The 27,310-nt window shown below is 56.4% G+C and overlaps 5 protein-coding genes across 6 annotated transcripts; 1 reads left to right on the top strand and 4 right to left on the bottom strand.

The window, feature by feature from the left end:
- Positions 1 to 1,913: 1,913 nt before the first annotated feature.
- On the top strand, positions 1,914 to 4,598 carry IUM83_01171 (pleiotropic drug resistance protein ABC superfamily; the record flags this gene model as incomplete). The annotated part of the gene is made up of 1 exon (XM_067925005.1): positions 1,914 to 4,598. One exon carries the CDS (start codon positions 1,914 to 1,916, stop codon positions 4,596 to 4,598), a length of 2,685 nt encoding a protein of 894 aa, XP_067797276.1.
- Positions 4,599 to 4,766: 168 nt separating this feature from the next.
- On the bottom strand, positions 4,767 to 8,861 carry IUM83_01170 (ATP-binding Cassette (ABC) Superfamily; the record flags this gene model as incomplete). The annotated part of the gene is made up of 2 exons (XM_067925004.1): positions 4,767 to 6,601; positions 6,674 to 8,861. The coding sequence occupies 2 exons, from the start codon at positions 8,859 to 8,861 to the stop codon at positions 4,767 to 4,769; spliced, it is 4,023 nt and encodes a 1,340-aa protein (XP_067797277.1).
- Positions 8,862 to 9,840: 979 nt separating this feature from the next.
- IUM83_01169 (pleiotropic drug resistance protein ABC superfamily) lies at positions 9,841 to 13,968 on the bottom strand (the record flags this gene model as incomplete). The annotated part of the gene is made up of 1 exon (XM_067925003.1): positions 9,841 to 13,968. One exon carries the CDS (start codon positions 13,966 to 13,968, stop codon positions 9,841 to 9,843), a length of 4,128 nt encoding a protein of 1,375 aa, XP_067797702.1.
- Positions 13,969 to 16,710: 2,742 nt separating this feature from the next.
- On the bottom strand, positions 16,711 to 20,838 carry IUM83_01168 (pleiotropic drug resistance protein ABC superfamily; the record flags this gene model as incomplete). Its single annotated transcript, XM_067925002.1, has 1 exon — positions 16,711 to 20,838. One exon carries the CDS (start codon positions 20,836 to 20,838, stop codon positions 16,711 to 16,713), a length of 4,128 nt encoding a protein of 1,375 aa, XP_067797619.1.
- Positions 20,839 to 21,819: 981 nt separating this feature from the next.
- IUM83_01167 (ATP-binding Cassette (ABC) Superfamily) lies at positions 21,820 to 25,934 on the bottom strand (the record flags this gene model as incomplete). Of its 2 annotated transcripts, XM_067925000.1 has the most annotated exons (2): positions 21,820 to 24,882; positions 24,954 to 25,934. In XM_067925000.1, the coding sequence occupies 2 exons, from the start codon at positions 25,932 to 25,934 to the stop codon at positions 21,820 to 21,822; spliced, it is 4,044 nt and encodes a 1,347-aa protein (XP_067797704.1). The 2 variants fall into 2 exon arrangements, with proteins under 2 accessions (XP_067797704.1, XP_067797703.1); XM_067925001.1 differs by lacking the exon at positions 24,954 to 25,934 and having other exon boundaries at positions 21,820 to 22,794.
- Between the last annotated feature and the right edge of the window lie 1,376 nt (positions 25,935 to 27,310).

Genomic DNA, 27,310 nt, shown 5'->3' with positions numbered 1-27,310 from the left:
CGGTTGCTTGATCTGTCTCGCGGGTGGGAGGGTGTTGTACCACGGGGCCGTTTTCCTACTCTCAAGGCAAGATTAACTCGCTCGATGTCGCTCGGGCTCGGCAGGTTTGCGCTCCGAGACGCTTGAATTGGGTTCGCTCGGTGCACCGGGACCCCAAAATGGATTATTTTGGGCTCAATGCGCACTCGTACTTATCCGAAATACTTGTGTTTGTATCACATCGTACTTACACGAATTTGTTTAGGGCGAGCGATGATTGTGCTAGTCGTGCCACTTCAACGCGTTCGTGGTCTATGTCGCCTTTATACTTACCGCAAGTACCTTTGACCCATGCAGCACCCCACGCCGTATACAGCCAGCCCTGCACGGCCACTAGGTCCTACCAGCGCAACCTGCACATTGATCCCAGCAGTCGTCATTCTGGAATTTCCTGCCTCCGACTCACCAAGTCACTCTACCAGGGAAAATCCGCCATGAACGACACGGATTCGTCTACCTCCTTGGGCGCCCACAGGTCCGAGCTCAGCTACGAGTCTGGCAAGACGCTAATGGCCGAGGGCCCGCAGGCCCTGCACGACCTCATGGCCACCAAGATCCAAGCGGCAATGGGTCGTCCACTGCCGGAGATGGAGGTGCGCTACAGCAACCTGTCGCTGTCCGCCGACATCGTCGTGGCCGACGACCACGCCACCAAGTACGAGCTGCCCACCATCCCGAACGAGCTCAAGAAGACGCTCATGGGCCCCAAGAAGCTCACGGTGCGCAAGGAGATTTTGAAGAACGTGAGCAGCCGCTTCACTCCGGGCAAGATCACGCTGCTGCTGGGCCAGCCCGGGTCGGGCAAGTCCGCCCTGATGAAGATCCTCAGCGGCCGCTTCCCCATGACCAAGAACATCACGATGGAAGGCGATGTCACGTTCAACGGTGTATCGAGAGAGCAGGTCGTGGACAAGCTGCCGCAGTTCGTGTCGTACGTGAACCAGCGCGACAAGCACTTCCCTATCATTACTGTAAAAGAGACACTGGAGTTTGCAAGCAAGTTCTGCGGGGGTGACTTGATCAAGCAAGGCAAGGGCATGCTGGACATGGGGTCCCAACACAAGCAGCCGGAAGCTCTTGAGGCGGCGAAGGCGATTTTCGCGCACTACCCGGATGTCGTAATTGAGCAGTTGGGGCTGCAGATCTGCCAGGACACCATCGTGGGCGACAACATGCTTCGTGGTGTGTCGGGGGGTAAACGCAAGCGTGTCACGACTGGCGAAATGGAGTTCGGCATGAAGTACGTGTCGCTCATGGATGAGATCAGCACGGGTCTCGACAGTGCTGCTACGTTTGACATTATCAACACCCAGCGCAGTGTGGCCCACAGGCTCCGCAAGACGGTGGTGATCGCCCTGCTTCAGCCCTCACCAGAAATTTTCGCCCTGTTCGACGATGTGATGATCTTGAACGAGGGTGAACTCATGTACCATGGACCTTGCGATAAAGTGGAGGCACACTTCGAGACGCTGGGTTTCAAGTGTCCTCCAGGACGTGACATCGCTGACTACCTGCTGGATCTGGGCACGAAGCAGCAGCACCGCTACGAAGTCCCTCATCCGACGAAGCAACCGCGCATGCCAAATGAATTTGGTGAAAGTTTCCGGTTGTCGCCCATCTACCAGGCTATGGTAAGCGCGGTGGAAGGTCCCTACGATCCCAGGCTGGTTGCGAGTGTGAAGGACATCATCGAGCCGATGCCCGCGTTCCACCAGTCCGTACTGGCAAGCGTCTGGGCCCTCCAAAGACGGGCACTAATGATCACGTACCGCAACAAGGCCTTCGTGATGGGAAGACTGATGATGGTGATCATCATGGGGCTGCTCTATTGCTCCATCTTCTACTAGTTTGACCCGACGCAGATCTCTGTTGTCATGGGAGTCATGTTCGCCACCGTCATGTTCCTATCACTGGGCCAAGGCTCACAGATTCCGGTCTACATCGCTGGACGAGACATTTTCTACAAGCACCGCCGAGCCAATTTCTTCCGAACCGGGTCGTATGTGCTGGCCACGACGGTGAGCCAAATTCCGTTGGCATTCGCAGAGACGATTATCTTCGGTTCAATCGTGTACTGGGTCTGTGGTTTCGCCTCTGAGGCAAAGCTATTTGTCATCTTCGAGATCGTGCTTTTTGTGGCGAACTTGGCTATGGGCATGTGGTTCTCCTTCCTCGCTGGAATTTGCCCGAATGCGAATGTTGTGATGCCCGTCGGCATGGTTTCGGTACTTTGCTTCATCATTTTCGCGGGTTTTGTCGTGACCAGAAGCCAAATCCCGGACTACCTTATCTGGGCGCATTGGATCAGTCCTATTGCTTGGGCTCTCAAGGCATTAGCCATCAACGAGTACCGCTCAAGTAAATTCGATGTGTGCGTGTACGGCGGTGTGGACTACTGCGCGAAGTACGGACTGAACATGGGCGAATACTACCTGAATTTATTCGATATCGCGACTCAGAAGGAGTGGGTTGCGTACGGCATCATTTATCTGCTGGCGATTTACGTCTTCTTCATGTTCCTGTCGTATTTGGCGATGGAATACGTCCGCTACGAAACCCCAGAAACCGTTGATGTGTCAGTCAAGCCTGTTGAAGACGCGAACAACTCCTACTTCCTCACCGAGACCCCGAAGGCTGCAACTTTCAAGGGTGATGTAATTGTCGAGTTACCTGTCGAAACTCGTGAGAGGAATTTTGTGCCAGTCACGGTGGCGTTCCAGGATCTCCACTACTGGGTCCCCGATCCACACAACCCGAAGGAACAACTCGAGCTGCTCAAGGGAATCAACGGCTACGCTGTCCCCGGGTCTATTACAGCTTTGATGGGCTCCACTGGTGCTGGAAAGACGACGCTGATGGACGTGATTGCTGGCCGCAAGACCGGCGGCAAGATCACGGGCAAGATTATGCTGAACGGCTACGAGGCCAGCGACTTGGCTATTCGTCGAAGCACTGGGTACTGCGAGCAAATGGACGTGCACTCCGAAGCTGCTACTTTCCGTGAAGCCTTGACTTTCAGCTCGTTCTTGCGCCAGGACGCCTCGATCCCGGACTCCAAGAAATACGATTCGGTGAATGAATGCATTGAAATGCTGGGGATGGAAGACATCGCTGACATGATCATCCGCGGTAGCTCGGTGGAGCAGATGAAGAGATTGACGATCGGCGTGGAGCTCGCTTCTCAACCGAGTGTGATTTTCCTGGACGAGCCGACGAGTGGTTTGGACGCTCGCTCAGCCAAAATCACCATGGACGGCGTTCGCAAAGTGGCCGACTCCGGCCGTACCATTATTTGTACGATTCACCAGCCTTCGGCTGAGGTGTTCTACCTGTTCGACAGACTGTTGCTGCTGCAGCGCGGTGGCCAGACCGCTTTCTACGGTGACCTGGGTGAGGACTGCCGCAACTTGATCGACTACTTCGAAAACATCCCGGGCGTGGCTCCACTTCCGAAGGGCTACAACCCGGCGACGTGGATGCTGGAGTGCATTGGTGCTGGTGTGGGTCATGGATCGCAAGACTCGATGGACTTTGTGAACTACTTCAAGAACAGTCCGTACAACCAGTTGCTCGTGTCCAATATGGCCAAGGAAGGTATCACGACACCCTCGCCCGATCTTCCGGAGGTTATGTTTGGCAAGAAGCGAGCTGCCAGCTCGATGACCCAGATGAAATTCGTGGTGTGGAGATTCTTCCAGATGTACTGGCGCACGCCGAGCTACAGTTTGACGCGGATGTACCTCGCAGTTTTCTTGGGCCTGCTCTTTGGGCTCATTTTCGTCAGCAATGACAGCTACGCGTCGTATTCGGGCTTGAACTCGGGTGTCGGTATGGTCTTCATGTCGTCACTCTTCAACTCGATGGCTGTGTTCCAGAGCGTAATGCCGCTGACGTGCGCCGAACGCGAGTCATTTTACCGAGAGCGTGCTTCGCAGGCATACAATGCGTTCTGGTACTTTATCGCGTCAACGTTGGCCGAGCTTCCGTACTGCTTCATCAGTTCGCTGCTCTTCGTGATCATCTTCTTCTTCATGGTTGGTTTCTCCGGATTTGAGACGTTCATCCTCTTCTGGCTCGGTGTGTCCTTGCTGGTCGTGATGCAGGTGTATTTGGGTCAGTTCTTCGCCTACGCCATGCCGTCCGAGGAGGTTGCTCAGATCATCGGCGTGCTGTTCAACTCGATCGTCATGATGTTCGTCGGCTTCAGTCCCCCAGCCTACGCTATTCCGTCTGGCTACACGTGGTTGTACGACATCTGCCCTGTCAAGTTTCCGATGTCAATCCTGATCTCCTTGGTGTTTGCCGACTGTGATGAACTCCCGACTTGGAACGAGGCCACTCAGTCATACGAAAACGTTGGTTCTCAGCTTGGCTGCCAGCCCATGGCGGATGCCCCGGAGACTGTGGGCCACATCACCATCAAAGAGTACACGGAAGAGTACTTTGGTTTTGTGCACGATAAGATCCCTCGCAACTTCGGCATTTTGATCGGCATCATTGTGCTGTTCCGCATCTGGGCTGCGCTGGCGCTGCGTTTCATCAACCACCAGAAGAAGTAGACAAGAAAGCAAGCAAACACAAGGAATGCTAGCAACAACGCGTAGATACATACTGCTATGTAGTAGATAATTCGATATGACATGTTGGTTCGTTGCAAATGGGCATGTTCTCTTTGAAAACTCAAATGATAGTGTATTGTACCGCTTTGACGTCTAGTACGTCATTGTTTATCTCTTCTGGTGGTTGACGAAGCGAAGCGCCAGCAGGCCCAGGATACGGAAGAGCACGAGGCAGCCGATCACGACGCCGAAGTTGCGCGCGATGGTGTCGTGCTTCATGCCGAAGTACTCCTCGGTGTACTCCTTGATGGTAATGTGGCCGATGTCGGCGGGCGCATTCGCCATGGGCTGGCAGCCAAGGTTCGAGCCGACATTCTCGTACGACTGGGTGGTCTCGTTCCAGGTCGGAAGCTCGTCGCAGTCGGCGAACACCACCGCTACCATGACGGACATGGGGAACTTGAGCGGCGAGATGGTGTAGAGCCACTTGTAGCCCGACGGGATGGCGTACGCCGGCGGACTGAAGCCCATGAAGAGGATGAAGACGGAGTTGATGAGCACGCCGATAATCGCGGCCACCTCCTCGCTCGGCAGAGCGTACGCGAACATCATGCCCATGTACACCTGCATGAGGATCGTGAGCGACAGGATGAGCCAGAAGAGCACCGCCGCGAAGAAGCCCTGGAAACCCACGAACCAGTAGAACACCACCGTGAAGAGCAGTGAGCTGGCGAAGCAGTAGGGGATCTCAGCCAGACTCGATCCCACGAAGTACCAGAACGCATTGTACGTTTGCGAGGCACGCTCCCGGTAGAACGAGGCGCGCTCTGAGCACGAAAGCGGCAGCACACTCTGGAATGCCATCATCGAGTTGAACAGAGCGGCCATGAAAACCATACCCACACCCGAGTTCAGGCCCGAGTACGAAGCGTAGTCGGCGTCAACGAAAATAAGACCGAATAGCAGCGCCAGGAAGACGGCCAGGTACATGCGAGTGAGGTTGTACGCCGGCGTGCGCCAGTACATCTGAATGTAGCGCCACACCACGAACTTCATCTGCGTCACCGAGTTGGCGGCACGCTTTTTACCAAACACCATCTCGGGCAGGTCCGGGGACGGCACCGTGATGCCTTCCTTGGCCATGTTCGCTTGCAGTTGCTGGTTATACGGGCTGCTCTGGAAGCACTCCACGAAATTGGTCTGGTTGGCGGCACCATTGCTGACACCGGCGCCAATGCACTCCAGCATCCACGTCGCAGGGTTGTAGCCCTTCGGCAGCGGCACCACACCAGGGATGTTTTCGAAGTAGTCGATGAGGTTGCGGCAGTTTTGGCCCAGGTCTCCGAAAAATACAGTCTCGCCACCACGCTTCAGCAGCAGCAGGCTGTCGAACAGGTAGAACACCTCCGACGACGGCTGGTGAATCGTACAAATAATGGTACGGCCGGAATCAGCAACCTTGCGGACTCCGTCCATGATGAGCTTAGCGGAGCGAGCGTCCAGGCCACTCGTCGGCTCGTCCAGGAAAATCACACTCGGCTGAGCAGCAAGCTCCACACCGATCGTCAAACGCTTCATCTGCTCCACCGAGCTGCCTCGGATGATCTGGTCAGCAATGTCCTCAAGTCCAAGCAGCTCAATACACTCGTTCACCGAGTCGTACTTCTTCGAGTCCGGGATCGAGGCGTCCTGGCGCAGGAACGAGCTGAAGGTCAGAGCCTCACGAATGGTAGCGGCCTCCGAGTGCACGTCCATTTGCTCACAGTAGCCGGTACTCCGACGAATAGCCAAGTCGCTGGCCTCGTAGCCGTTCAGCAGAATTTTGCCAGCAATCTTGCCGCCGGTCTTGCGGCCTGCAATCACGTCCATTAGCGTCGTCTTACCAGCACCCGAGGATCCCATGAGTGCAGTGATGGAGCCGGGGACAGCGTAGCCGTTAATACCCTTAAGCAACTCAAGCTGCTCCTTCGGGTTGTGCGGGTCAGGGACCCAGTAGTGCAGGTCTTGGAATGCGACTGTGACGGGGGTGAAGTTCTTTTCGCGGTCACCGACAGGAAGATCGAGGACAACCTCACCGTCCTTGCCCTTGGGGGTTTTGACGAGCGTGTAGGAATCATCTTCGACCATCTTTTCAGAGACGTCAACATTTTCAGGAGCTTCGTAGCGAAGGAACTCCAGTGCCAGGAACGAGAGGAACATGAAGACCACGTAGATGACAATCGTGTAGATGATACCGTAGGCGACCCACTCCTTCCCCGTCTCGATGCCAAAGAGACCCAGGTAGTACTCTCCCATGGTAAGCCCATTATACTGGGAGCAGTAGTCGATACCGTCGTAAACGCACACGTCAAAGCTGTTCGAGCGGTACTGGTTGATAGCGAGGGCTCGCAGACTCCAGCTCATGGGGCTGATCCAGTGCGCCCAGATCAGGTAGTCCGGGATTTGGCTCTTCGTCACGACAAAACCCGCGAAGATGATGAAGATCAGGGTGGAGACCATACCCAGAGGCGTCACAACGTTGGTGTTGGGGCCAACAGCAGACAGGAAGAAGAACCACATTCCCATCGCTAGGTTCATCAGGAACAGCACGACCACGAAAATGATGAACTTGGCAGCGTTCGCCTCGAAACCACAGACCCAGTAGATCAGCGTACCGAAAATGAGCGACTCGGCGATGGCCAACGGGATCTGACTTGCCGACGTGGCCAGCACGTACGACGCCGTGCGGAAAAAGTTGGCGCCACGTTGCTTGTAGAAGATGTCACGCTCCGCCATGTACGTGGGGATCTGGGACGACTGACCCATTGACAGGAACAGAATCGACGAGAAGATGACTCCCATGACGACCGACATCTGCGTTGGGTCGAACTGGTAAAACGTCGTGCAGTACAGCAACCCCATCACAATGATCATCGTCAATCGGCCCAAGACGAACGGCTTGTTGCGGTACGTGATCATGAGCTGGCGGCGCAGCAGCGTCAAAGTGCTTTCCACGAACGACTGGTGGAACACGGGCATCGGCTTCATGTTTTCGCTGGCATTTTGCAGCAGCTCCGGGGCGTACGGGGCGTCCAGGTCACGCAGCATGTCCTGGTGAATATCCGACCTCTTGAACATGTCGGCAAAATCGCTGGCGCGGCGAGGCTGCTTGGTCGCAAAATTGGGCACCTCATAGCGACTCTGCTCAGCAGTGCCGAGGTCCAGCAGGTAGTCAGCAATGTCACGCTCAGGCGGGCAAAAGAAGCCCAGGCCATCGAAGTAGTCTTGAACGCGGTCGCAGGGGCCGTGGTACATGAGCTCACCCTCGTTCAGGATCATGACGTCGTCGAACAGCGAAAACACCTCTGGGGACGGCTGGAGCAGCGCGATCACCACGTTCTTGTGCAGAGTGTGCGCGACACTGCGCTGGGTGTTGATGATATCGTAGGTGGCGGCACTGTCGAGGCCCGTGCTGATCTCGTCCATGAGCGACACGTACTTCATGCCGAACTCCATTTCGCCAGTCGTGACGCGTTTGCGTTCACCACCTGAAATACCGCGGAGCATGGCGTCGCCGACGATGGTGTCCTGGCAGTTCTGCAGTCCCAGCTGCTGGACCACGATCTCCGGATAGTGTGCGAAGTGGGCTTTGGTGGCCTCGAGCGCCTCCAGGTTCTCCTTGTCGGAGCCCTTGGCGAACAGCTCTTGGCCGCGACGCATGAGCTCGCCGCCGCAGAACTTGTGCGCGAACTCGAGCGTCTCCTTCACGGTCAGCGTCGGGAAGTGCTTGTCCCGCTGGTTCACGTACGACACGAACTGGGGCAGCGTCTGGATGACCTCCTCGCGCTTGACGCCGTTGAAGGTGACGTCGCCCTCCACCGTGATGTTCTTCTCGATGGGGAAGCGGCCGCTGAGCATTTTCATCAGGGCCGACTTGCCCGATCCCGGCTGGCCCAGCAGCAGCGTGAGCTTGCCCGGCTTGAACACGCCGCTGACGTCCTTGAGGATCTTCTTGCGCACCGTGCGCTTCTTTGGCCCGACGAACGCCTTCTTGAGCTCGTTCGGGATGGTCGGCAGCTCGTGCTTGGAGCTGTCGTCGTCGACCACGACGATGTCGGCGCTCAGGGACAGGTTCCGGAATCGGATGTCCATCTGCGGCATGCTGTGCCCCAAGGCCGCCTCGAGCTTGGTGGCCATGTGGCGGTGTAGCTCGTGCGGGCCGTGGGCCATCATGGCTGAGCCCGACTCGTAGCCGAGATGCTTGAGCTTGTCGGCGTCTTCCATTGGGGGATCGAGTCGCTGGCGGTTTGGCTTGGTCGACTGGAGTCCTCGAATGTAAAATGCAGAATGAGCTGCTCGCCGCTCGCCAAGCGCTTGGAGCGAAAGCTGAGGTATCCGGAGACATGGTCGTCTGGTTGGTGCAGTAGCTACACGGTGGACACAATCCTTGACGGGGAAGAGGTACAATATGGATTTGTCAAACCGACTTGGAGCCGTACGTACTGTACCGCCATTGTGCCGCATCATCGCGAAAACGGGTAGGGGTCGAGCATAATCTCGCACACCGGCATGTCGGCACGTCGATAACGATTTCCGCCGGGGAAATGCATTATCGCCAGCCACGCTCTCAGTTAGCCTAACTGAATAAAGTTTTGTTCGCACCACTGTAGGTTTGCCAGTGTACTTCGCACCGGCGGAAGCTTCTCCAGTGAATACAATATGCATAGCGACGACTTCATCAGTGTTGTGGAGGACTTTTGCTACACTCCTGGATTCCGGATCGGTGCAAAATGAGCAGATACGTCCTGTAATACACTGCGTGCGAATCGCATTTGATGATGGCAGGGCAACTAGCTTCAGGTGCGTAGCCGGGGCGTGATGATGGCATCCGACCGGTTTATGCACACAAGCAAGAGTGATTGTCATGTATGGACCTCGCGACATGCTGCTGCAGTCCACCAAGCTGTCTGCTTGCTAGCTCGTGCTCGAGCTCCGTGGCTCGCACCGCTTCCTCCGCATAGGCTGCCACTCGCCCGAGCTCCGGAGATCCACGATCTCCAGTCGCAGGATCCTCGACAATGTCATTGTATTGAGGCACCGATATGATGGCGGGCTTACAGTACCACCAGAGGTGGTAAGGCTGAGCGACTGGCGAGTTTCATCGACAGCAACCCATGGCAGCGTTAAAATACATCCGCAACGGCAACGAACACGTATTCATTCATGTAAAAAAAAAAAAAAAACTTATCTACACGCTGCCGATTTATTTCTTCTGGTGGTTGATGAAGCGCAGCGCCAACGCGGCCCAAATTCGGAACAGCACGATGATGCCGATCGTGATGCCGAAGTTGCGGGCGATCTGGTGGTGCTTCATGCCGAAGTACTGCTCCGTGTACTCCTTGATCGTGATGTGGCCCACGGTCTCCGGAGCATCTGCCATCGGCTGGCAACCGAGCGCAGAGCCCACGTTCTCGTACGACTGCGTCGTCTCGTTCCAGGTCGGCAGCTCGTCGCAGTCGGCGAACACCAGCGCGACGAGGTTGGCGATGGCGAACTTGAACGGGCAAATGTCGTACAGCCACGTGTAGCCCGACGGGATCGCGTACGCCGGGGGGCTGAAGCCGATGAACATCATGAAGATCGAGTTGAACAGGATGCCGATGATTTGGGCGACTTCTTCCGACGGCATGGCGTACGCGAAGAACTGGCCCAAGTAGACAAACATCAGCACCAGCAGAGACGACTCGAGCCAGTACACCACGGCCGTCCAGAACCCAGTGAAGCCCACGAACCAGTAGAAGATGGCGGTGAACAGGAGCGAGCTGACGAAGCAGTACGGGATCTCAGCCAGCGTCGAGGCAATGAAGTACCAGAACGCATTGTATGTCTGCGAAGCGCGCTCACGGTAGAAAGACTGACGCTCGGCGCAGGTCAGCGGCATCACGCTCTGGAACACGGCCATCGAGTTGAAGAACGCAGACATGAATACCATACCAACGCCCGAGTTCAGGCCCGAGTACGACGCGTAGTCGTTGTTGCTGACGAAAATGAGGCCAAACAGGATCGCCAAGAAAATGGCCAGGTACATGCGCGTGAGGTTGTAGCTCGGCGTGCGCCAGTACATCTGGAAGAATCTCCACACGACAAACTTCATCTGCGTCATCGAGTTAGCGGCACGCTTCTTGCCGAAGACGATCTCAGGGAGGTCTGGAGAAGGGGTAGCGATGCCTTCCTTCGCCATCGCGGTCTCCAGTTGCTGGTTGTACGGACTATTCTTGAAGTAGCTAACGAAGTCCATCGAGTCCTTAGATCCGTGGCCCACACCAGCACCAATGCACTCCAGCATCCAAGTCGCCGGGTTGTAGCCGATAGGAAGCGGAGCCACCCCCGGGATGTTTTCGAAGTAGTCGATCAAGTTGCGGCAGTCCTCACCCAGGTCACCGTAGAAAGCGGTCTGGCCACCACGTTGCAGCAACAACAGTCTGTCGAACAGGTAGAACACCTCAGCCGAAGGCTGGTGGATTGTACAAATAATGGTACGACCGGAGTCAGCCACTTTGCGAACGCCGTCCATGATGATCTTGGCCGAACGAGCGTCCAAACCACTCGTCGGCTCGTCCAGGAAAATCACACTCGGTTGAGCAGCAAGCTCCACACCGATCGTCAATCGCTTCATCTGCTCCACCGAGCTACCGCGAATGATCTGGTCAGCGATGTCCTCAAGTCCAAGCAACTCAATGCACTCATCGACCGAGTCGTACTTTTTGGCATCCGAGATCGATGCGTCCTGGCGCAGAAATGAGCTGAAGGTCAGGGCCTCGCGAATGGTAGCGGCCTCCGAGTGGATATCCATTTGTTCACAGTATCCTGTACTGCGGCGAATTGCGAGGTCGGTCGCCTCGTAGCCGTTCAGCAGAATTTTGCCAGCAATCTTGCCGCCGGTCTTGCGGCCAGCGATCACGTCCATCAGCGTCGTTTTACCAGCACCAGTGGAGCCCATGAGTGCCGTGATGGAACCAGGAACAGCGTAGCCATTGATGCCCTTGAGCAACTCGAGTTGTTCCTTCGGGTTGTGCGGATCGGGGACCCAATAGTGCAGGTCTTGGAACGCCACGGTCACCGGAACGAAGTTCTTCTCACGAGCGTGAACGGGAAGATCAATGACTGCGTTGCCATCGCGCTTCGCGGCCTTCGGCGTTTCGGTGAGGACGTACGAGTTGTCGTCTCCGCCAGACTGGACCGACACGTCGACATTGTCAGGGGTTTCGTACCGGATGTACTCCATCGCCAAGTACGACAGGAACATGAAGAAGACGTACACGGCCAGCAGGTAGATGATAGCGTACACGACCCACTCCTTCTCCGTGGCCATACCGAAGAGGTTCAGGTAGTACTCGCCCATGTTGAGTCCATCGTACTTCGCGCAGTAGTCCACCCCGTCGTACACGCACACATCGAAGTCGCTGGATCGGTACTGGTTGATCGCCAGCGCCTTGAGAGCCCAAGCAATAGGACTAATCCAATGCGCCCAGATGAGGTAGTCCGGGATGTGGCTCTTGGTCACGATGAAGCCAGCGAAGATGATGAACACGAGGATCGAGGTCATGCCCACCGGCATCACCACGTTCGCGTCGGGTAACGCGCCAGCGAGGAAGAAGAACCACATGCCCATAGCCAGGTTCGACACGAACAAGACAACCTCGAAGATGATGAACAGCTTCACCTCGGATGCAAACCCGCAGATCCAGTACACGATCGAGCCGAAGATGATGGTTTCAGCTAGCGCCAACGGGATCTGACTCACGGTCGTCGCCAGAACATAGGACCCCGTTCGGAAGAAGTTGGCGCGGCGGTGCTTGTAGAAAATGTCACGCCCGGCGATGTAGACCGGGATCATCGATCCCTGGCCCAGGGAGAGGAACATGACGGTGGCGAAAATCACTCCCATGACCACGGAGATCTGCGTCGGGTCGAACTGGTAGAAGATGGAGCAGTAGAGCAAGCCCATGATGATCACCATCATCAGTCTTCCCATCACGAAGGCCTTGTTGCGGTAAGTGATGAGCAACGCTCGCCACTGAAGCGCCAACACACTGGCGAACACCGACTGGTGGAAGGTTGGCACGGGGTCGATGATGTCCTTCACACTCGCCACCAGCTTCGGGTCGTACGGTGCCTCCAGCGCTGCCAGCGTGTTGTGGTAGATCCGAGACTGTGCGAAGCAGTCCGCGAATTCCTTCGGGCTGCGAGGCTGCTTCGTCGGGTGGGAAACCTCGTAGCGGTGCTGCTGCTTCGTTCCCAAATCCAGCAGGTAATCGGCGATATCGCGTCCAGGAGGACACTTGAAACCCAGCGTCTCGAAGTATTCCTCCACCTGGCTGCAGGGCCCGTGGTACATGACCTCACCCTCGTTCAGGATCATGACGTCGTCAAACAGCGAAAACACCTCCGGGGAAGGCTGGAGCAGCGCGATCACCACCGTCTTGCGGAGCCTGTGGGCCACACTGCGCTGGGTGTTGATGATATCGTAGGTGGCGGCACTGTCGAGACCCGTGCTGATCTCGTCCATGAGCGACACGTACTTCATGCCGAACTCCATTTCGCCAGTCGTGACGCGCTTGCGTTCACCTCCGGACACACCGCGCAGCATGTTGTCGCCCACGACAGTGTCCTGGCAGATCTGCAGTCCGAGCTGCTGGATCACGACGTCGGGGTAGTGCGCGAAGATGGTCTTGGTGGCTTCGAGCGCCTCCAGGTCGCTGGCGTGCTGCGCACCCATGTCCAGCATGCCCTTGCCCTGCTCCAGCAGCTTGCCACCGCAGAACGTGTGGGCGAACTCGAGCGTCTCCTTCACGGTCAGTGTCGGGAAGTGCTTGTCGCGCTGGTTCACGTACGACACGAACTGCGGCAGCTTGTCCACGATCTGCGGGTGCGCCACGCTGTTGAACGAGACGTCGCCCTCCATGGTGATGTTCTTGCCGATGGGGAAGCGGCCGCTGAGGACCTTCATGAGAGCCGACTTGCCCGACCCGGGCTGGCCCAGCAGCAGCGTGATCTTGCCCGGTGCGAAGCGGCCGCTCACGTTCTTGAGGATCTCCTTGCGCACCGTGAGCTTCTTGGGGCCCATGAGTGTTTTCTTTAACTCGTTCGGGATGGTGGGCAGCTCGTACTTGGTGGCGTGGTCGTCGGCCACGACGATGTCGGCGGACAGCGACAGGTTGCTGAAGCGCACCTCCATCTCCGGCAGCGCGCGGCCCGTGGCGGCCGGGATCTTGGCGGCCATGAGGTCGTGCAGGGCCTGCGGGCCCTCGGCCATGAGCGTCTTGCCAGACTCGAAGCTGAGCTGGGGACCCTCGACGGCGGGCGGGTCCATATCGGCGGTGGAGTTCATGGTCTCAACTGACCTCGACGCAAGACAGGGAATTCCAGAATGGATGGAGCTGCTCGGGCACTCGTGAGCGTGGCTCGAGGCTCGAGTGGCGCGTTGCGCGTCGGCTGCAAAGATGGCTGTACCTGTGCACGTTGAAGTGGTCCGCACAGAGACGGGGCGCGCCATCATCAGGTCCCAAAGTAACGTTTTGAGGGTGTCCGATTTAGGGGATATTAGGAATTTTGATATTTATGAAAAATTGTATAGATAAGTGAAGATTTCCACTGAGTTGCCACATGCTTACGATCGTCTAGATTGGGCGGCGGCCCAAAATAAGCGCGATGTTGATGGCAGCGGTACACTGTGCCCTGTGACTAAAGGCGTCAACGAAGGGGTCAACGATCAGGGATCAATCCAGTCGACCACCCCACCCCATTGACAAGTTGTCGGGTGTCAATGACGACCAGCATTCCCGCCCGCTGCGAGGCACTGCTTGGTTGGGAGCACACCTCGGCATTGCACCTCTGTAGGTGATAGGATTCAGGCGGGCTTGGAGCCTCGCCTGTAAACAGCCGATACTTGCCCCGAGTCGATCCATCTTCTCGTCTCCATGTTCAAAATCGTTTTTCTGAAGGTCCGACCGTGGCCCACGTTAACCCTTTCACTACCAGAGATTTCTTACGGGTCTCCTTGGACCTATGGCTCCAGCAAATCAATTCAACGCACAGGGGAAAAAACGACCAATCAAAACACCAATTTTTACACGTGGCGACGGTGGTTTACTTCACGGTACTCCCAATCAAAAGTTTGAGAGGTCGAGCTACATGCCGTCGCGCCCTGGTCAGTGTCGCTACAACGGCAATGGTCTATGGAAGTAGGAGCCGTTTGGGGTGGACATCACGGCGAGCCCACTGAGGATGCTGACCTCCGAGCGGTGGCGTCGGAGCCCGCGCGCTCTCGACTCAGCGTCATTCCGTTATAGCATTATCCCAAGTATGCGTGCTTAGCCGAGCACCCCATGTAGTAGATGTAGTAGCAGTTTCAATCTACATCCGCCAACCGCTCGCACTCCTGCACATGCAATCCTGCGTAACATTCACACTGGCTTGCTATAACGCTATCACTGTAAGCTTATCTAGTTTGGTTAGGATTCTGTAGCGTTGCCTGATGTATGAATTTGAATATTAGCTCGTATACATTCGAACCTGCTCCGCACCCTTCCAGGCCAGGGTCCATGTCGGTCTCCCAGTCTCACGTGTCGTCGTCGGCTACATTGAACAACGCATCGAAGTTCTTTTGTCCACGAAGGGAGGCTAGACGAGAAAACAATTATGGCAGGTCACACGAACTGTTTGTGGCTCGTGCGGTAATGCATTTACAGGTCCATGGAGACCTGTTAGTGCTTTGCCGTCGTCTCGGGCTGGCTGGTATGTTAAACGGCGTGGGAGAGCTTCTAGGCCTGGAATCGCATCCTTGATCTCCTGAAATGCATTTTCCCACCTCAAGACCACCGTCTTCCTTTCGCTACATACATGTAGATGAACACCTTGCGACAGGTTGCTCCCGTGTTACAGTATCCCCCCACCACCACCTCGCATCGCGTGGTGCAAAGCCAACAATTCGGCAGGAGTCGTTTCGGGAGCTTTGGTGCAGCTGATCGTACAGAAGGTTGTGCAATCCGCTCTTTTGGGCTGTGCTGTCTACGTGCGCGCTCAGTCAAATACATGTACCACAATTGTTGGCGTTGCGGGTGCCCTACATGTACATGTACATCCGTGCAGATCACCTTGTACATCCAAGACTTGGCGAAAGTACCGATTTGACGGATCGCCCCGTAAACTTCACCTTGGAAGCTCGTCCCGTAATTCGTCCCGTAATACGTATCGTAAATTACCGTGTAATTTCTTGGTTGTCTCATGACACCGAGGTTTGACGTTTGTACATTTTAAGCATGCTGCCTCGATGACTTTGAAGTGAAATCACCGTTTTGAACCAGTGCAGCGGTGGAAAGCGGTTTTTTCGGCCGAAGCAGTGAGCAATATTTTTCAAACACCATCCCAAGCCAGACTTAACATCACGCCATACCACGGTTTTACAGAACTCTTAGATCGCCGTAGGCATGCCTCGCAACAAGTCGGGGAGTGGCGTGGTGGGTGTTGAAATTAGCCTGGCGAGTTGGCCTGCGTGCAAGCTGAGACCTAAGAACGACGCCCTCTAAACTAAAAACTAGGAGCTGTCGTCGTTTCCCACAAACGTGTTCACGGAGAAAAGATTTGAAAAATAATCCTTTGAGAATCCATTATCACCTGATCATCAGGCGAGACATTGCCGCAGAAGCAACTGTTCTGCCCATGAATTCGTGAGAGGGTCTCCTTGAATCGCCCCTTTTTTAGGATTACGCGGATTAATGCTGTTGATTTACTCGCATCACCGCCGGGATCTACTTGAGAATAGGCCGCACCCCACGTTGTTCTACGGCTTACAGCTTGTTCCGGGTAGCCGTGGGATCAACAGGAACCTTTCAGAGCTTACGTAATGTCGTTTTCTCCGGTGCTGTCCGTGTGCATCCACCCCACCGCAACTTCTACAGTAGACATTTATTATGAGTCGCTTGGCGTCATGGCATTATTAAGCTGCTGCTGTCACCGCTCTGATTGAAATTTAAACCTTGGAGACTGATTGTTTCAAAACTCAAAATGCATTATAAAATTGCTATGTCCATGCAAGTTCGCTATGCCCATGCAGCTTGCCCAACCGTGCTGCTTACTTCTTCTGGTGGTTAATGTAGCGCAGTGCGAACGCAGCCCAGATTCGGAACAGCACGATGATGCCGATCGTGATGCCGAAGTTGCGAGCAATCTGGCTGTGCTTCATACCAAAGTACTGCTCCGTGTACTCCTTGATCGTGATGTGGCCCACGGTCTCCGGAGCATTCGCCATCGGCTGGCAACCGAGCTGAGAGCCCACGTTCTCGTACGACTGAGTCGTCTCGTTCCAGGTCGGCAGCTCGTCGCAGTCGGAAAACACCACCGATATGAGGTTCGAAATAGGGAACTTAAACACGCAGATCTTGTACAGCCACGTGTAGCCCGAAGGAATCTTGTACGCCGGAGGACTGAAGCCAACGAACATCATAAAGATCGAATTGAACAGGATGCCCGAGATCTGAGCAACTTCTTCACTTGGTGTCGCGTACGCGAAGAATTGAGCCAGGTATACCATCATCAACACCAGCAAGGAAGAGTCCAGCCAGAACACCACCGCCGCCCAGAACCCAGTGAAGCCCACGAACCAGTAGAAGATGGCGGTGAACAAGAGCGAGCTGACGAAGCAGTACGGGATCTCAGCCAGCGTCGAGGCAATGAAGTACCAGAACGCATTGTATGTCTGCGAAGCACGCTCGCGATAATAAGACTCGCGCTCGGCGCAGGTCAGCGGCATCACGCTCTGGAACACGGCCATCGAATTGAAAAGTGACGACATGAATACCATACCAACACCCGAATTCAGACCCGAGTACGACGCGTAGTTGTTATTGCTGACGAAAATCAGTCCGAACAGGATCGCCAAGAAAATGGCCAGGTACATGCGCGTGAGGTTGTACGTTGGGGTCCGCCAGTACATCAGGAAGTACCGCCACACGACAAACTTCATCTGCGTCATCGAGTTAGCGGCTCGCTTCTTCGCGAACACCATTTCGGGGAGATCCGGAGAAGGGGTAGTGATGCCTTCCTTCGCCATCGTCGTCTCCAGCTGTTGGTTGTACGGACTATTCTTGAAGTAGCTAACGAAGTCCATCGAGTCCTTAGATCCGTGGCCCACACCAGCACCAATGCACTCCAGCATCCACGTCGCAGGGTTGTATCCGTCAGGTAGCGGAGCCACCCCCGGGATGTTTTCGAAGTAGTCGATCAAGTTGCGACAGCCCTCACCCAGGTCACCGTAGAAAGCGGTCTGGCCACCACGCTGCAGCAGCAACAGTCTGTCGAACAGGTAGAACACCTCAGCCGAAGGCTGGTGGATTGTACAAATAATGGTACGACCGGAGTCAGCCACTTTGCGAACACCGTCCATGATGATTTTGGCCGAACGAGCGTCCAAACCACTCGTCGGCTCATCCAGGAAAATCACACTCGGTTGAGCAGCAAGCTCCACACCGATCGTCAATCGCTTCATTTGCTCCACCGAGCTGCCACGGATGATCTGGTCAGCAATGTCCTCAAGTCCAAGCAATTCAATGCACTCGTCGACCGAGTCGTACTTCTTGGCGTCCGGGATCGACGCATCCTGGCGCAGAAATGAGCTGAAGGTCAGGGCCTCGCGAATGGTAGCCGCCTCCGAGTGGATATCCATTTGCTCACAGTATCCTGTACTGCGGCGAATTGCGAGGTCGGTCGCCTCGTAGCCGTTTAACATAATCTTGCCAGCAATCTTACCGCCGGTCTTGCGGCCAGCGATCACGTCCATCAGCGTCGTTTTACCAGCACCAGTGGAGCCCATGAGTGCCGTGATTGAACCAGGAACAGCGTAGCCGTTGATGCCCTTGAGCAACTCGAGTTGTTCCTTCGGGTTGTGCGGATCGGGGACCCAGTAGTGCAGGTCTTGGAACGCCACGGTCACAGGGGTGAAATTCTTCTCACGCGTTTCGACAGGTACTTCGACAATCACGTCGTTCTTTCGGTTTCCAGCCTTTGGTGTCTCCGTGAGGACGTACGAATTTTCGTCTTCGATAGGCTTTACGGTCACGTCAACGTTGTCAGGGGTCTCGTAGCGAATGTACTCCATCGCCAAGTACGACAGGAACATGAAGAAGACATACACTGCCAGGAGGTAAATGATCCCGTATACAACCCACGCCTTATCCGTAGATACATCGAAGAGGTTCAGGTAGTACTCGCCCATGTTGAGTCCATCGTATTTGGCGCAGTAGTCCACCCCGTCGTACACGCACACATCGTAATCACTCGACCGATACTCGTTAACCGCCAGCGCCTTGATAGCCCAAGCCATCGGGCTGATCCAGTGCGCCCAGATCAGGTAGTCGGGAATTTGGCTCTTGGTTACAACGAACCCCGCAAAAATGATGAACACGAGAATGGAGACCATACTCACCGGCATCACCACGTTTGCATCGGGTAGCGCCCCAGCGAGGAAGAAGAACCACATGCCCATTGCCAGGTTTGACAGGAACAGTACAACCTCGAAGATGATGAAAAGCTTTGCGTCGGACGCAAACCCGCAGACCCAGTACACGATCGAGCCGAAGACGACGGTTTCAGCTAGCGCCAACGGGACCTGGCTCACAGTAGTTGCTAGAACATAGGACCCAGTTCGGAAGAAGTTGGCGCGGCGTTGTTTGTAGAAGATAGCTCGACCCGAGATGTAGACCGGAATCATCGCACCTTGTCCCATCGAGAGGAACATGACGGCAGCGAACATGATACCCATCGACACCGAGATCTGCGTTGGGTCAAATTGGTAAAAGATGGAGCAATACAGCAATGCCATAACGATGACCATCGCCAGCTTTCCCATCACGAAGGCCTGGTTCCGATAAGTGATGAGCAACGCTCGCCACTGAAGCGCTAACACGCTGGCGAACACCGACTGGTGGAATGCGGGCATCGGTTCGATGATGTCTTTCACGCTTGCGACCAGCTCCGGATCGTAGGGAGCCTCCAATATGCTCAACATTTCCTGGTACATCTGCGTCAGACGGAAACATTCTGCAAACTCGCTTGGGCTGCGCGGTTGCTTCGTCGGATGAGGGACTTCGTAGCGGTGCTGCTGCTTCGTTCCCAAATCCAGCAGGTAATCGGCGATATCGCGTCCAGGGGGACACTTGAAACCCAGCGTCTCGAAGTATTCCTCCACCTGGTTGCAAGGTCCGTGGTACATGAGCTCGCCCTCGTTCAGGATCATCACATCGTCGAACAACGCAAACACCTCCGGGGACGGCTGGAGCAGCGCGATCACCACTGTTTTGTGCATTCGATGAGCGACGCTGCGCTGCGTGTCCACGATATCATAGGCTGCAGCGGCATCCAATCCAGTAGTAATCTCGTCCATGAGCGACACGTACTTCATGCCGAACTCCATTTCGCCAGTCGTGACACGCTTCCGCTCACCACCTGAGATACCACGAAGCATGTTGTCGCCCACGACAGTGTCCTGGCAGATCTGCAGTCCGAGCTGTTGCAGCACGACGTCAGGATAGTGCGCAAAGATGCTCTTGGTAGCTTCAAGCGCCTCCAGGTCGCTGGAGTGCTGCCCACCCATGTCCAGCATGCCCTTGCCCTGCTCCAGCAGCTTACCACCGCAGAACGTGTGGGCGAACTCGAGCGTCTCTTTGACAGTCAGTGTCGGGAAGTGCTTGTCGCGCTGGTTCACGTACGACACGAACTGCGGTAGTCTGTCGACGAGCTGTTGATAAGCCACATTGTTGAACGAGACGTCGCCCTCCATGGTGATGTTCCTAGCCATGGGGAACCGGCCGCTGAGAATCTTCATGAGAGCCGACTTGCCCGACCCAGGCTGGCCCAGCAGCAGCGTGATCTTGCCCGGCGCGAAGCGGCCGCTCACGTTCTTCAAAATCTCCTTACGAACTGTTTTCTTCTTTGGGCCCATGAGGGTCTTCTTGAGCTCGTTCGGGATGGTGGGCAGCTCGTACTTGGTAGCGTGGTCGTCGGCCACGACGATGTCGGCGGACAGCGACAGGTTGCTGTAGCGCACCTCCATCCGTGGCAATGGGCGGCCCGTGGCGGCCGGGAGCTTGGCGGCCATGAGGTCGTGAAAAACTTGCGGGCCCTGGGCCATGAGCGTTTTGCCCGACTCGTAGCTGAGCTCGGGGCCGTCGGCGGCGGAGGTGGACGACGGCTCCGTCGAATTCATCGCGGATCCCCTTCTTCTCGATTGACTTGGGCGGAAGACAGGAAATTCAAGAGTGATCGAGACTAGCTAGCCCGCTCGCGAAGCAGCTTCCTCTTGGCGACAAAGGCGGCGGTACCATGTCTTGGCAAAAGAGCACTACATGTTGAAGTGACCTTGGCATCAACGTGGCCCTTTTATGGTGTTCATAGTGTTTTCAAGCTTGATGACTTCCATGAGGGTCGAGAGGTGCCTCTGATGATGGCAAGCGCCAACTATAATAGCGGAAAGCGTCGACAGCTCGCCGAGACAGCTCCCGCGCTGCAAAGGTATGAAAACTACCATATTGGGTAGGCGAGCGATTACGGCAAGAGGAGTTAGCTGCTGCCCGCTGGTATCACGCAGGGATCAAGTGAGGACGCGGCTTCGTCCGATGCACATGGATGTTTATGAGCATTTTTCTTGTGACTCGTGACTCGCGGAACCCAGGCGCGGAACCAAAGATCTCATTGATCGCTTTGTGCTTGGAGCCGATACTGTGCCGAGTGGCCGATCCTGATAACCGAGTCCGATCCGATGCGTTGACGTACAGCTGCAACGTTTCATCCCTCGTCAGCAACAGCTACACATCCACAAGGGTACTTGTCGGAATTGAACGGGTGGAAAGCGTGTTGAACAGCTGTGGATTGCTCTCAAGTCGACTACAACAATTGCATCACTGTATGTAGATGATCGGCCCTCTCTAGTCGCGAGGTTCTCTTGACTACCGCAGGCCTCGACCCACATACCGAAGTGCTTGAAGTGATCACTCCTGGCGACTACTGACACTGCTTTGAGGCGCAATCGCCCGGGGTATCCGATCGGAAGCATGTTGCCCAACGAAGAAGAAAACGACTTCGCACACAAGTGTACCATTATTTTATTTGAGGTTTCAAAAGCAGAAATATACATGGAAGCTCGCTCGTAATAGCTGGCTGGCCCCCAGTTTCAAGAAGTAGTAACGATCTACCGCTTCTGGTGGTTGATGTAGCGCAGCGAGATCAGCGCCAGCAAGCGGAACAACACGATGAACCCAATGATCACGAAGAAGTAGCGCGTGATCGTGTCGTGCTTCATGCCGAAGTACTCCTCCGTGTACTCCTTGATGGTGATGTGGCCCACCGTGACCGGCGCGTCCGCCATGGGCTGGCAGCCCAGCTTCGAGCCCACGTTCGTGTACGACTGCGAGGCCTCATCCCACGTCGGCAGGTCGTCGCAGTCCGAGAAGATGAGAGCCACCAGAATCGACACCGGGAAGCGAAGCGGCGAGATCTTGTACAACCACGTGTAGCCCGACGGGATCGCGTAGGCCGGCGGACTGAAGCCCATGAACGTCATGAAGATGGCGTTGAACAGCAGACCGATGATAGCCGCCACCTCCTCCGACGGCATCGCGTACGAGAACATCTGACCCATGTACACCTGCATGAGCACGCTGAGAGAGGTCGCCAGCCAGAAGATGAAGGCCACGCCCACGTCCGTGAAACCCACCATGGGGTAGAACACCACCGTGAAGAGAGCGCCGAGCACGAAGCAGTACGGCAGCTCCGCCAGCGTCGAGCCCAGGAAGTACCAGAACGCATTGTACGTCTGCGAAGCACGCTCACGGTAGAACGAGGCGCGCTCCGACGACGTCAGCGGCAGCACGCTCTGGAACGCGGTCATCGACAGGAACAGCGAGGCCATGTACACCATTCCCACGCCCGAGTTCAGGCCCGAGTACGACGCGTACTCGGCGTCCACGAACACGATGCCGAACAGCAGCGCCAGGAAGATGCCCAGCACCATACGCGTCAGGTTGTACGTCGGCGTGCGCCAGTACATCTGGAAGAAGCGGGTCACGACGAACTTCATCTGCGTCGCCGACGTGGCCGCACGCTTCTTGGCGAACACCATCTCCGGCAGGTTGGGCGACGGGACCGTCACGCCCTCCTTGGCCATCTCGCTGTCAAGCACCTGGCGGTACGAGCTCTTGTTGAAGTTGTCCACGAAGTCGATCTGGTTGGCGGCACCGTTGCTGACACCGGCGCCGATGCACTCCAGCATCCACGTGGCCGGGTTGTATCCCTTCGGAAGGGGGGCCACACCGGGAATGCACTGGAAGTAGTCCACCAGGTTGCGGCAGTTCTTGCCCAGGTTGCCGTAGAACACCGTCTCGCCACCGCGCTTCAGCAGAAGCAGGCTGTCGAACAGGTAGAACACCTCCGACGACGGCTGGTGGATCGTGCAAATAATGGTACGGCCGGAGTTGGCCACCTTGCGGACTCCGTCCATGATGAGCTTAGCGGAGCGAGCGTCCAGGCCACTGGTCGGCTCGTCCAGGAAAATCACACTCGGCTGAGCAGCAAGCTCCACGCCGATCGTCAAACGCTTCATCTGCTCCACCGAGCTGCCTCGGATGATCTGGTCGGCGATGTCCTCAAGTCCAAGCAGCTCAATGCACTCGTTCACCGAGTCGTACTTCTTCGTGTCCGGGATCGACGCGTCCTGGCGCAGGAACGAGCTGAAGGTCAGGGCCTCACGAATGGTAGCCGCCTCCGAGTGCACGTCCATCTGCTCGCAGTAACCCGTGCAACGGCGAATGGCGAGGTCGTTGGCCTCGTAGCCGTTCAGCAGAATCTTACCGGTAATTTTGCCGCCGGTCTTGCGGCCAGCGATCACGTCCATCAGCGTCGTCTTACCAGCACCGGAAGAGCCCATGAGCGCGGTGATCGACCCGGGGACAGCAAAACCGTTGATACCCTTCAGCAGTTCGAGCTCCTGCTTCGGGTTCTTCGGGTCCGGCACGAAGTAGTGCAAGTCTTGGAAGGCAACCGTCACCGGAGTGAAGTTCTTCTCGCGGGTGTCCATCTCGACGACGTAGTCGTCCACGGCGTTGGTTGCGTTCTTCGTCTTGGGCGTCTCCAGCATCGTGTACGACTCGTCCTCGATCGTCTTCTCCGACACGTCCACGTTCTCAGGCACTTCGTAGCGGATGTACTCCAGCGCCAGGTACGACAGGAACATGAACACCACGTACATGGCCGCCGTGTAGATCACGCCGTACACGATCCACTCCTTCTCCGTGTCCATGCCGAACAGGCCCAGGTAGTACTCGCCCATCCTGAGGCCGTACTTCGAGCAGTAATCCACGCCGTCGTACACGCACACGTCCATCGGGCTCGAGCGGTACTGGTTGATAGCGAGCGCCTTCAGACTCCACGTCATGGGACTGATCCAGTGCGCCCAGATCAGGTAGTCCGGGATTTGGCTCTTCGTCACGATGAAACCAGCGAAGATGACGAACACCAGCACCGACACCATACCCAAGGGCGTCGCGATATCGCCGTTGCGGCCGATGGCCGACAGGAAGAAGAACCACATACCCATGGCCAGGTTCGACAGCAGCAGGATGATCTCGAAGATGATGAACAGCTTGGCTTCCGACACGAACCCGCAGAACCAGTACACCAGCGCGCCGAAGATGGCCGTCTCGACGACGGCCAGCGGGATCTGGCTCACGGACGTGGCCAACACGTACGATGACGTGCGGAAGAAGTTGGCGCCGCGTTGCTTGTAGAACACGTCGCGCTCTGCCATGTACGTCGGGATCTGCGACGACTGGCCCATGGACAGGAACATGACCGTGGCGAAAATGACGCCGATGACCACAGACACCTGCGTCGGGTCGAAGTCGTAGAAAACCGTGCAGTACAGCAGACCTATGATGAAGATCATCAGTAGACGGCCGAAGATGAAGGGCTTGTTGCGGTACGTCACCATGAGTTGCCGCTGAAGCAGCGTCAACGTGCTCTCCACGAACGACTGGTGGAACGCGGGCGTCGGCTCCATGACCTCCGCCACGTTGCGCAGCAGCTCTGCGTCGTGGGGGGTCTCCAGCTCGTTGAGCATCTCGCGGTGGATATTCGATCGGCGGAAGAACTCGGCGAACTCGCCGGCGCTGCGGGGTTGCTTCGTGTGGTAGTTCTGCACCTGGTAGCGGTACTGCTCGTTCGTGCCCAGGTCCAGCAGGTAGTCGGCGATGTCGCGCTCGGGCGGGCATGAAAACCCAGGCCCTCGAAGTAGTTCTCCACGCGGCTGCACGGGCCATGGTACATCACCTGGCCCTCGTTCAGGATCATCACGTCGTCGAAGAGCGCGAAGACCTCCGGCGACGGCTGCAGCAGCGCGACCACCACCGTCTTGCGGAGCGTATGCGCCACGCTGCGCTGCGTGTTGATGATATCGTACGTGGCCGCGCTATCCAGGCCCGTACTGATCTCGTCCATGAGCGTCACGTACTTGGTGCCGAACTCCATCTCGCCGGTCGTCACGCGTTTGCGCTCACCACCGGACACACCGCGGGTCATGGCGTCGCCCACGATGGTGTTCTGACAGTTCTGGAGTCCTAGCTGCTGAATAATGATGTCCGGGTAGTGGGCGAACACGGCCTTGGCCGCCTCGAGCGCCTCCAGGTTCTCCTGCGCGGACCCCTTGGACAGCATCTCCTCGCCGCGCTTCGACAGCTCGCCGCCGCAGAACTTGTGCGCGAACTCGAGCGTCTCCTTGACGGTCAGCATGGGGAAGTGCTTGTCGCGCTGGTTCACGTACGCGACGAACTGCGGCAGGCGCTTGATGATCTGCTCGCGCTGCACGTCGTTGAAGGTGATGTCGCCCTCCACCGTGATGTTCTTCTCAATGGGGAAGCGGCCGCTGAGCATCTTGAGCAGCGACGACTTGCCGGAGCCCGGCTGGCCCAGCAGCAGCGTGATCTTGCCGGGCGCGAACATGCCGCTCACGCTCTTGAGGATCTCCTTGCGCACGATGCGCTTCTTGGGGCCCACGAACGCCTTCTTCATGGTGTTCGGGATGGTCGGCAACTCGTGCTTGGCGCCCGAGTCGTCCACGACGACGATGTCGGCGGTGACCGAGAGATTGTTGAAGCGCACGTCCATCTGCGGCATGGCGCGGCCCATGGCGGCCCCGATCTTGGAGGCCACGTACTGGTGCAGCACCTGCGGGCCCTCAGCCATGAGGGCCTGGCCCGACTCGAGGCCGAGCTTCTTGGCCGTGGCCGGCGACGGCTGTGCGGACAGTTCCATGTTGGCTGCCGGTTGAGCAGGAAAATGGGGAATGACTGCCAGCTTCAGCTTCAGCTTCAGCCTCGGGCCGGCGCGGGCCGCTGTCAAACAAGGGGGCGGACGAACAGACGCAACGCGCGCAGCATTGTATCGGATGATGACCACCACGCGCGCCGAGGGTAAACGGTGCAGTTCGGCCAGGTTGAAGCGGCCGTAAGCCGCGCGGGGCGCCGTCTTCCGCGCGCTACCGCATTGACGTTTGTGGCGTCGGGCCGTGGCGGGGTGAGCTTGTTTGTGGGGGTGGAACTTCAGTTTCGAGCGAGGCGTGAAGGTCTGCGAATGTGGCGCGATGAGACCGTCGCCACAAATAGGGAGGGCTGCCGTCATCCAATGCGGGGTAGGGTACTACTGCCAGAAATAGGAAATGGGTGCCATCATCGCAAAGTATCGCAGCTCAGACGCCCTCTGATTGGCCGCCCAGCCGTCGCTTTTCGATCGCGCCCCTTCACTAAAATCGGCAATCGCTGAGGTTTTCAGAAAGTATCGTCGCTGAGGTTTTCATATTTTTGGAAAATATAGAGCTGAGGTTTCACATTTTTGTGAAAGTGCGGGTATGAACTTACAGTATAGCGCGACCACCGCCTGCATGCTGCACAATCGGGAACGATAGTTGTCTTGTGCTCACAACCATAGTGCGGTGTACTTGGTGTACGTGTTCGCAGTTAGTTTCCGGCGGGCGGTATTAATACCAATTGGTGGCACTGGCACTGGGCAGGGGTCAAAACCGAACGCCGTGATGATGGCAAGCTGCAGATTCCAGATGTCCGGTCTGGAAAACCTGCCGCAATATGATGCCCTATTCAATAGCTGGATTTTCAGATTTCAGATACATGCGCTCGTGCGTACATATCTCGGTCGATCCTCCGATAGACAGCAGCACAGCTTCTCCATTCCCGCCCCCGCTGAACAGTGTCCCCGCTGATCGTTCGAACGAATCGCGGTCATTAGCCCGGTTGTGCCGACGCAAGGACTGGAATGCTGGCCAGAGCTGGCGGTCCACACCACTTTAAACTTTGGTGGACCAAGATTCTGCACATATCCTCCGGAAACCAACCAAGTATTAATATTTGTAACCATAACAAGCAGTTCATCTTTGCGTTCTGTGGTTTTGTGCGTAGTGACGGGGGCAGGGGTGATTGGTTTGACCGTGCATAGCTCCGTGCTATGTCGCTCGACAGAATCCCCCGACGGTAACAGGCAGATATATGATTGTCGCGGTAGGAGTGCACTTGTGATATCTCCAAAATTGTTGCATCCGCACCCGTTATCGGCAGAGTGCTGTCGTCGATGGCGAAATGCCGATGTGAAATTCAGCCCTTTGCGCTGGTGCATCGCTG

This window comes from Phytophthora cinnamomi (genome assembly GCF_018691715.1).
Source record: "Phytophthora cinnamomi strain GKB4 chromosome Unknown Contig14, whole genome shotgun sequence".
Taxonomy (NCBI): Eukaryota; Oomycota; class Peronosporomycetes; order Peronosporales; family Peronosporaceae; genus Phytophthora; species Phytophthora cinnamomi.
Note: the sequence above shows the minus strand (reverse complement) of the source record. Positions and strands in the feature narration are given on the sequence as shown.